This window comes from Eschscholzia californica, unplaced genomic scaffold (genome assembly GCF_041429995.1).
Source record: "Eschscholzia californica isolate CP2 unplaced genomic scaffold, dmEscCali1.0.p SCAF_3, whole genome shotgun sequence".
In the NCBI taxonomy this organism is placed as follows: domain Eukaryota; kingdom Viridiplantae; phylum Streptophyta; class Magnoliopsida; order Ranunculales; family Papaveraceae; genus Eschscholzia; species Eschscholzia californica.
Window position 1 is genome coordinate 21,358,271 of NW_028238420.1, and position 10,670 is coordinate 21,368,940.

Here is a 10,670-nt window from a genome sequence, read left to right on the forward strand (position 1 = left end):
ACATGTACAAAGTACTTGACAAAATTCTTGACTTAATGACTCAGTTTCACTAAAAGACAAAAGTTGATCAAAGTTTTACAAAATTTGACTTTGATCGGGACCGTTCACTTAGCATTTTGTCAAGAATCCAGTCAAAGATTCTTTGTACATTTAGCATTTCCCTTTTTTTTGTCACCAGAATTTCGGCCACTGTGGTCGAAATTTTGCTCATATTTCGACCATATTGGTCGAAATTTTAGACATATTTCTATAATTTTGTCATTTGTTTCGTATTTTCAGATAGAAAAAAAAAGATCTTCACTATTAAAATATTTTATCTTTTTGTAATTAATTTTAAATATTAAAGTATTTTCAATATTGTCATAGTAGTGAATATTTGATGATTTATTTAGTTTTTTGAAGAAAATGTCTACTTACTAAAAGGACTGATGTCCCTTTACTAACTTTGCCCCAATACACTAGAGACAGGTCCCTTTACCAAAGATTTTTTTTTAGTATTTATTTTTGCCTCCTACAGTAAAATGTACAAGATTCTTTACGTTATGTTTAATGCAATAAGATAATGATCAGGCTAAAATGATTTATTCGGTGAATCCCAAAAACTGGTGTATGCAAATATTATTTGTTTGGTGGATGTCAGAATTTGTGTCTTTTTTTATTTTGCCCTATTTTACGTTAATAGTGGGCTTATTGTGTTATTAAGGTCCATATTTTGGACCTTCCACCAAATTTGACAAGTTCTCCATCCAAATGTGTACACTCCCGAAAGTCACACAACTTTCACCAATTTCCCTTAAGACGCTCATGTTACAATGATTAAAAGGTGAAGTTAATGTTTGGGTCAATGAAAAAGTACCGACATTAGCATTTAGGTCACAAACTTACGGTTCTTAACGACTGTCTCTAGTCAACTGGGTCAACAGTTAGTCTATGACCCAGACTCTATAGCGGACAAACTTTTTTCCAAATACTAACATCGGTATTTTTCTTTGACCCTAACACTAAATATCTCTTTTATTTATATATATATAATATATAAAAGACACCAATGTATTGTTTGGTTTAGTTTTTTCGGTTATCCTTCAAACAGAGATCTATGGACCGAACAAAGTCCTTAGTTATGACCTTTTAGTATCTGAGTCAATCCAGGTAAATCTTGTTTCAGTCTCCAAACGGCCTAAATCCGTTTGAGCTGGATTGGTTTGGTCAGTTAAAATACTATATATACAATCCCTAGGACGTCCTCTTTTTTCAGGTCATTTAACATTTTTCATAATAGGTATAGCAAGGAGTGACGTAGCATATGCCCTTGTCTACAATGTTGGCCATGTCGTTTTTTTTTCTTTTTTTTGTGTTGAAAGGGCATGGCCATGCCCGTTCTTTGATTTTTAAGTTCATAGTCTTACGATGTGAAGGAGAGTAAAATAAATGATTAACAAAGGATTCTTGCCCAAGGACAAGTTCTCATTGCTATTTACAGAGCTAGTTAAGGAGCAAAATGGTCAAACTTGTCCAACTAGTAGTATAAAAAGGGACTAATTAATAACATGCACAAATACGAGAAAAGACCAAATCATGGATCTGGATTTCTTTGGCATGCCTCTCATATATCCATGTCTCTGTCTGTTTGTCATCTCTCTAGATTCCAATAGAAAATGACCTTCCTCTAGAGTGCAGAGACATGGGACCAATGAATTTTAGGCTCTCTTTCATTCAATTTTCATACTACTTTTTTCTTGTTTTATGGTGTATTATCCAAATAGGTTATGAGTTAAACCCAAGTAGTAACTCCATTTTATACAAAAAACTGGATGGGAATTTCGTTTCCATGTGGGCCCAAATGCTGTTTTTTTTTGTTAAACTTGGCCCATATGCTGTTGGCCAAGTTAATGTTGTGGCAACAAACTAAATACTACTACAAAAAAAAAACTAAATCTATTATATTAAAACAGATCAGTCGATTATCCAGGGGATAAGTCTGGCCGTCCATTTTATTTTAGAGATTTACCTTTGATTAGATCGAACGACTGATATAAAATCTTTTTTAGTGTAATTTGACTTAAAAAATAAGGGTATTAGTGTAAACAATTAATTATTTTGAATATTCGGTTACAATCTCCCTAAAATAACTATATCTCAGGCATCTTCTCACTCACGATTGCACATCCACTTTCCCCTCAATTTTAGTGATTCGGTTAGACTTCTAAGTCAGTTCAAAATTGTATAAATACGGTTCTCCCTCTCTACTCTTCAAACACATGGTTATCACTCTCCCCTGTAATTTTATCTTATTTATGTTGTGATTTAAATTTATTTTCTTCTCCTCGAAGGCGTTAGCCAAGAGGGATCTTCCCCGTCCGTAGGACGGGGAGGGAACCTAGTACTAAATTATTTAGTATTCATTTCAACAAAAAAAAAAATTATATTTTAGTACCCTAAGTGTAATTAAAATGCAGGGAACTCCTCAATTAAGGGTCTTCTTTCTTGTTACTAAACTCAAATCTCAACAACAAAAAAAATGTCATTACAAATATCATTTCTTTAATTTAGTTCGAACAAATATAAGAAGAACAAACACAACATGGATGATCATTGGGACTTGGGGTTCATGACAAGTAAATCTCAACCACTTCCTCTCAAAATTCTACTACTATAAAAATCATTATCTATTATTTGGAGGCAGAACTTTATCTCAAATAAATTAATTTTGGTTCTCAATAACACAAGCACGTCCAAAATGAAAATTTTATTCAAGAATTAATAACAAGAATGGTTCTATTTAAGAGGATGACATAGTGAGTCTTTTTTCATTAAAAGATTTTTTTTAAAAGTTTGACTATAATGTGAACCATTTTTTTTTATCTAGACGAGGAAACATGTCATCCTCTAAGTAAGAAATTCTAAGTAACTTTAGAATTTCCCTCCATTAAAAAACCTAACATTTATATTTTTTGATTAAAAATCCATATACTTCAATATTAGTTGGTTACAAATCTAATATTTTTGCAACCTCTTGCAAGCAGTTGTGACCATTTTCTATGCAGTTGCGGCCCTTTTCCAAGCGGTTGTGACTTTTTTGCAGCCGGTTGTAACCCTTTTGCAAAACACTCTTACCAAACTTTTGCAAGCCTCTTGCATAAGTTACTAATTACGAAATACCTTGTGAGCCAAAGACCAGTAAAATTGTAGTGGTCATTTTTCATTCAAACAAGAAATTTATAATGAGTTTTAACTAAATTTTCATATTTAACTCAAATGCTCTCAAGTGAGATGTCCTTATAAGGCTATTTTCTTTTCCCCTTTCTTGTTTGGTAATTTGGTATCAAGACTTCCTTTTAACTCACTGCGTACCATGAGTTGTGTGAAATATTGGATTACCATGCGTTTGTGGGCCAGAAACATTATTAACCAATATGCTTTTATTTATACAAATAATTTACCTATAAGTTACTTCAGAGAAAGGCTATAAATATTGATTGTCCAGTGAACATATTTCTCTCAGTCTTCACAAGTCAGGTAGTAGTAGCAGGTAAGAATCAGACCTAAATTATCATGGAGAATAACAAGAACCAAGAAATGTCTGTCATGTGCAATGAGAAGAATCAAATAATGACTTTCACTGAGAAAGAGAAGAACTATAGTCATAATAATGTTCGATGTCGGAAATTGGGAAAGGGAGGAATAAGAACTATGCCGTTTATCTTTTGTAAGTAACTGTACAGGTTCTTAGGTATTCATGTTAATATATAATTTTCATCTTTTATCTTTCATTGTCATGATCTTCTGAGAATGATAAACTACTTTTTGGTGTTGTTAATTGGTGGAATAATGTAGCAAATGAGGTATGTGAGAAGCTGGCAGTAGTGGGATTTAGTACTAACATGGTGAGCTACTTAACTCAACAACTACACTTGCCTCTAACTAAGGCTGCTAATACTCTCACCAACTTTGGTGGTACTGCTAGCTTGACACCATTGCTTGGTGCCTTCATCTCCGACGCCTTTGCCGGTCGTTTCTGGACCATTACTATTGCTTCCGTCATTTACCAATTAGTACGTCTTTCTAATCATGATCTTTTATTATTACCACTATTGTTGTTGTAATAGTCTCACTCACTTGGAAGTTGGAAGTGGCTCCACCTCCACCGCTCCACGGCCTACGCCAAGCTTTATAAGAGTTTAGGTCTAAAGGGCAGGGGCTTGTAGAGCCTTCCCCAAAACAAAATCTCGTAATCGTTAGAGTTGGATCTGAATGCCAAAAATGGAGACGATATGAATAAGTGTGAGGACTTTGGTCGACACAGTTATTTTCTTCTATTGATGAATGTTAGAGACATAATAAAAAGTCTAGACACTCATCAAGAACTTGGAATCTTTAGTTTCAGCTTTTGTAATTAAATTAGATTAATTGTTTCTAGATTAGACTTTGAAAACAAGTTACTTTTTAAATCAGGGTTGTCTTTTTTCTACATATAGACATGAAAAAAGAAGTCATTTAACGACAGGAATTTCATTATGTAAGAAAATTGCATTAATTAATAATTAAATTAACTATGTATATATTTTTATTTTTCTCATAGGGAATGATAAGTTTGATATTATCAGCAGTCCTTCCTAAGCTAAGGCCACCACCTTGTAAAGGAAATCAAACTTGTGAAGAAGCTGACTCTGGACAACTAGCCATCCTTTACATATCATTGTTATTAACAGCAATCGGTTCGGGTGGGATCCGACCTTGTGTTGTTGCTTTTGGTGCAGATCAGTTTGATCAAACAGATCCTAAACAAAAGACTAAAACATGGAATTTCTTTAATTGGTACTACTTTTGCATGGGAGTTTCGATTCTCATTGCTGTTACGGTTATCGTCTATATTCAAGATAACATTGGTTGGGGTTGGGGACTTGGGATTCCAGCAATTGCCATGTTTCTTTCGATTATATGTTTCGTAATTGGGTACCCGCTTTACATAAATATGGATCCATCCGGCAGCCCGTTTACTCGGTTGATACAGGTAATGGTAGCTGCCTTTAAGAAGAGGAAGTTTCGCAGTGTATCTGATCCATCCTCCCTTTATGAGAATGAAGAGCTTGATGCTTCTATCTCCACAGCCGGCACCCTTGTTCACACTAAACAACTAAGGTAGCCCCTCTTTTTCTCTCTCTCATAATAGTTATTTTCTTTCTGTTCTCCCCCGTCTTTTACTATTGACAGCTCGCATACACGTACACCATCTTCTACTTGATCAGTAAACCTATCACCTATGTAGACTTCTCACATTTGGTAAATGTAAAAGTGGCATTTGTTATACTTTATCGTGTTAGAGTAATCCCACATTAGTATGCAGGGGCAGAGCCAGAATTATGATTTAGATCTAGGCACGGCTGACTTAAATAAAATCTGCGTATTAATTTGTATATAAAAGGGCACCAGTGCTTGTAAAGATAAATACATTTTTTTTATTTAATTACAACTCCGGGAGAATCTAGTGGCCATTTATAAGTACCGGATAAAATTTCTCCTATTGAGCTATACAACTTTGGGAATGAGAGATGCCCAAGACCACATGGGGCAAGATAAGCTTTGTATTTTGGGAGAGCATATCCAATGAACTGTTAGTATTGTGGCGGGCATGTAATGTGTTGACACAAAATTATATTTTAACTCCGGTCACCAAGTAATAATTTTTCTTTAGGGGAAGCTAGAAGAGAAGATTTGTTTCAGACGGTTTCGATTCAGACGATGATTTGACATTAAAAATTTTCCGCACACAGCACTGATGTATAATCGATTTTAAAGTTGAGCAAACGTTAAATCAAGAGGAGTCTTACTGCCTTACGAGCCATTAGAGACTCCAAATTAAGATACTTCATAGTTAGTTTCTTAATCTTTTCACCTACTTTATTCTAACATGTTATTTATGAATTGTAGCTTTCTTGACAAGGCCGCCATTCCAGTGGAAGAAGATTTCGAACTCAAATCGTCCTCAGTTCCTAATCTATGGAAACTTAGTACAGTTCATCGAGTTGAAGAATTAAAATCTGTGATCCGAATGGGGCCGATTTGGGCTTCCGGTATCATACTAATAACGGCTTATGCTCAACAAGGTACATTCTCATTGCAACAAGCTAGAACCATGAATCGCCATCTCACAAAATCCTTCCAAATTCCTCCCGGTTCGATGTCAGTATTTACAATCGTCTCCATGCTAACAACTATCTCACTATATGATCGAATTTTCATCCCAATAGCTCGCAAATTCACAGGACTTGACCGAGGAATCTCGTTTTTACACCGTATGGGTATCGGATTCGCTATCTCCATCCTAGCAACTCTTGTTGCTGGATTTGTCGAAGTTAGGCGTAAAAATGTTGCCAGGGTTAATGGGCTTATGGATGAAGGAAAAGCGATAATACCAATTTCCGCCTTTTGGTTAGTACCACAATATGCACTTCATGGAGTGGCTGAAGCTTTCATGTCAATAGGACATCTTGAGTTCTTTTATGATCAAGCACCAGAGAGTATGAGAAGTACAGCTGCTGCACTGTTTTGGACTGCAATTTCAGTTGGAAATTATTCTAGTTCATTGTTAGTATCATTAGTTCATAAATATAGTGCTGGAGAAGGAGGATCCAATTGGCTTCCTGATAATAATATTAATAGAGGGAGATTAGAGTACTTCTACTGGTTGATCACAGTTTTACAAGTTTTTAATCTTGTTTACTACGTCATATGTGCTAAGTTTTATACGTTTAAGCCGATTCAAGTCAGGGAATGTGATCAACCAAATGAAGAAATCGAGCTCGTTGTGGACGGGAAATAGTTTTGTTCAAGATGGATTCATGGGATCTTAGGTCTTATCCGAAATTCTCTCGCTCTCTCTGCATTTTATTTGCACGTGACATAACCAAGAGAAGGTTTCTATATGGGAGAGATGAAGAGTAGGGCTTAAAATAATAATATCATGCTATTGATGTAAGGGAGTAATGAACTATTATTTATTTCAAATAAATAAGATGATAAATATATGTAGCCTATTTTCATATCTAGTGAAGTAGTCTTGTTCTTCTTTTTGTTCTCCTCCTCCTCTTCTTCCTGCTGCTCCTCTTCCTCCTGCTGCTTCTCTTCCTCCCTCTTCTCCTCATTCTCCTCCTCCTCCTCATCCTCCTCCTCCTCATTCTCCTTCTTCTCCTCTTTCTCCTTAGTCTTCTTCTCCTCCTTAGTCACCTAAAGACTCATATTTTTGGACGATCTTAGCCTCGAGCCACATCAAAAAAGGGGACTTCTTGTCATCTTCTTTCCCTTTATTACTCGTTTCACCATGTTTGTCTAACTCTTGTGTTCAGATACTTTTGAAGCATGATTTGATGTGATGAATGACTTATTATTTGTTTACATGTTAGTTCAATTAACTTCGTCTAATTTTATAAATTAGAAACCTTGATCTTAATAGTCTATTGACAAAAAGTTTAATAATGCGTACTTAGTTTGATAATCGATGCTTAGTAACCTTTGATTGATTATAGTTAGTTTGACGTATTATACTTAGTAGTGTCATACTTGTTCATTGTCAACTCATTGGATAGTGTGTCTTTAGTTTGATTGTCGATGCTTAATGACTTTTGATTGGTTATGCTTTGCTGGATACATTATGCTTAGGATTGTCAATGTGAGTGAAGTTAATTAACTTTTCATGAAAATAAAAAAATAGTATTTGTCACTTGATGTGACATGAAAATGTCACATTTGAGTCCTTTAACTTGGACGAGTTAGTCCGTTTGGAGGGGTTATTTTAATAAGTTGATCGATTTTTCTTGATTAGGTACTTTCTAAAGAGTTACCCAAGGAAATGAGCCAAGGAGACCCTAGAAGAGTCAAGAGCGCCTACAAGAACCCAATGTGAAGTCCCTAAAGCCTAAGGAGCAAAAAGGACGTAAGGAGAGAAAAACTCACCAAGGGTATTTTGAACATTTCCACCTAAGAGGGTCAATATATAGTTTAAGAAAGTCTATAAAGTCTTGGGAGCATGATGATCACTTTGGTGAAGACTAGAGATGAAAAGGATAAGAAATTAGCAAGTTAGGAGACAAGGGGAAAATAGTCATTCTGCAACCTTGGGGTCAAGTTAGAGAGTCTATTGGTCAAGCTAGAGCTACATGGAGTCAAAGGAGAAGTCAAAATAGTTTGAAGAAATCAAAATGAGTAGCTAACTACTAATGGTGTGTTTGGATGAAGGAATCATGAATCCACAGATTCATGTATCCAAATGATTCATGATTCCATGGATTCATGAATCCAAATGATTTTTCTTGGTTTATTTGGCAACCAAAAAAATGACAAAATAGTTCACAATGTAAATACGGTTAAAAATGTAATTTTCCATCTCTTGTGCACGCTAAAATAATTTGCTCTCGATCCACATAAGTTGTTCATCTGGTTCCATAGTTAAGAAAAAATCTCCTTCTTTCAACATCATGATGGAACCATTCCAAGCAATTGATCTTTGTCTCTATATCTAACTCGAGGCTGTCAAGTGCTTTCTTTACGTCTTTCCAGCAATTGTCGTCCATGTTGTTCCTTTGGGCCATTTCATTAGCAACATTTTCAATTGCGACACGTACTTCAGTCATCTCTTGGCTCAAAGCTGCCGAAATAGAACGATTGCGCTTATTACGTGTCTCTAGAACGGAGCCACTACGTTTAGATGAAGAGGAGCGACATTGATCACCGCCAACATCAAAAGAATCGCAGTCGACGTCAACTTCGGTAGAAGGATCTCCTTCATTTGTGTTAAACTCATCATCGGTTGTAAGATTTGTTGTTGTTTCTTTATCCCTAACCGCTGGTTCGTCTCCGAATACTTCAACCATCTGTAGGTACAAGTCAACGGACTTGTTTCTTAAAAATTTCAAACTTGGTCTTGCCTACAAATAAAAGAGAGAAAAACATAAGAAACCCACAAAACATAAGAAAACCACAAATAAAGGCTGGAATCAGAACTCTACAACAAAAATGCATGGAAGTAGGCTTCCAGCTCCAATACATGAATCCATTCAATCTATCCACACAAACATAACTCTAGTACATAACAACAACAACAACATATATGGAGAATAAACCCATCTTCATCTACATCGAATAAACCCATCGCTACAATATATAGGCATACTAGCCTGACAAGTAAACATAACCAGGTAGTACTTTAATATAACCAGGTCTTATAAGGTAACCATTGGATAACATTTCGACACTTCATGCATGGGTATAATGTTTCAAATAAGCATAACCAAAAATAAATATAGATTAGTGAAGAATGAAGATTAGAAGCATATGATCTAAATATAAAGGATGTTGGGCTGAATGTACAATACAAAGAGCTGAGACTGGTAACTGAATGTAGAATATATAGGGTAGTTTTTTACAGTGATAGTTACGAACTTTCTGTATTGTTATGTACCAACTGTGACATTGCATATATCTTGATAACAGTCTTTATTCGTGATCTTGTTGTTAAATATTGGTTCCAATATACGACTTCACATAGAAGAAGGATAATGAAATTGTGACAATTACTTCTTATTTTCCTGTTTCTCTGACTGAATGTTGTTATAGTTCTCAATTGTGAGCAAAGATTAAAGATGGTTTGTGCTACACACAACCCAAGCCCATTTTTACCAAGTACACACCTTTACCCATTCTTCCCTCTCTCATCGGACTAACACATGACTCTAACATTTCATGCGTCTAGGGCAATTGTCAAGGAAGGTACTGACTGAATGAAGATTATAAGCATATGATCCGAATTGAAGAAAAGTGAAGCTCAAATTCATGATAGATATTCTACGTTTGATAAGTTTATGATATCTATATTTGATAAGATAACAAATGGTATATTTACTTACTTGTAGAAGTTCATCCCATACTAGATCCTCAGCAATAACCATATTCCTACTAGAGCTCCAACCAAAGCCGCTGAGTTTCAGAAGTTCTTCCACACCTTTTTTTGACTTCTTCATTGTTTTTATTCGATTTTGAATGTTAGCTTTGCCGATTTTTTGTTGACACACAGGTTGAACAACATTTGCAATAGCAACATAAGCAGATCCTTTCCAACCGGCATTACCACCCTTACCTTTGTTGCCAAGAACAGTTTGTTCTTTTAAAGTGTCAAGCATCGCTCTGCCCATTGGAACAGTCCATGTAACATTCTCCTTTTTTTGCGAATCAGGTTCAGTCATCTCTAATAGTCCAACAAAATAGGCATTTAAATAAAAACAAGTACACAAATTCATAATTCATATCATTCTAAAATATGTATCATTCTAAAACATCAAATACATATCGTTCTAAACCATCAAATACATATAGTTGTAAAATATAAATTCGTCTTATTCTAAAACATGTTAATGATGATACTCATTCCACATCTTAAGCGCAAGAGCATCTCTAACTCTAGTCCAATTTGGATTCGGCTCGAGTCTTAATACATCATCCCTTTGATTACTTATTTCATCATGTTCTTCCTCGATGGAATCTTCCCATTCATCACCATTATCGCCAGGATCTACATCTCTAATTATATTGTGCATAATACAACAAGCTAGTATTATTTTTATTTGCGAATCCACCGAATAAAACGGAGATGCTCGTAAATATGAGAATCTTTTTTTCAA

General features: G+C 35.1%; 1 protein-coding gene across 1 annotated transcript; it reads left to right on the top strand.

The window, feature by feature from the left end:
- Positions 1–3,454: 3,454 nt before the first annotated feature.
- On the top strand, positions 3,455–7,023 carry LOC147549002 (Major facilitator superfamily protein). Its single transcript, XM_086667805.1, has 4 exons — positions 3,455–3,706; positions 3,835–4,052; positions 4,580–5,139; positions 5,929–7,023. Exons 1-4 carry the CDS (start codon positions 3,553–3,555, stop codon positions 6,818–6,820), a joined length of 1,824 nt encoding a protein of 607 aa, XP_086523931.1. The 5' UTR covers positions 3,455–3,552; the 3' UTR covers positions 6,821–7,023.
- The last annotated feature ends 3,647 nt before the right edge of the window (positions 7,024–10,670 follow it).

Bases quoted from the DNA above. Each gene is read 5' to 3' on its own strand.
- LOC147549002 (XM_086667805.1), top strand. From the start codon at position 3,553: ATGGAGAATAACAAGAACCAAGAAATGTCTGTCATGTGCAATGAGAAG. The intron at 4,053-4,579 runs GTACGTCTTTCT...TTTTTCTCATAG, and splicing joins CTTCCGTCATTTACCAATTA to GGAATGATAAGTTTGATATT. The intron at 5,140-5,928 runs GTAGCCCCTCTT...TATGAATTGTAG, and splicing joins GTTCACACTAAACAACTAAG to CTTTCTTGACAAGGCCGCCA.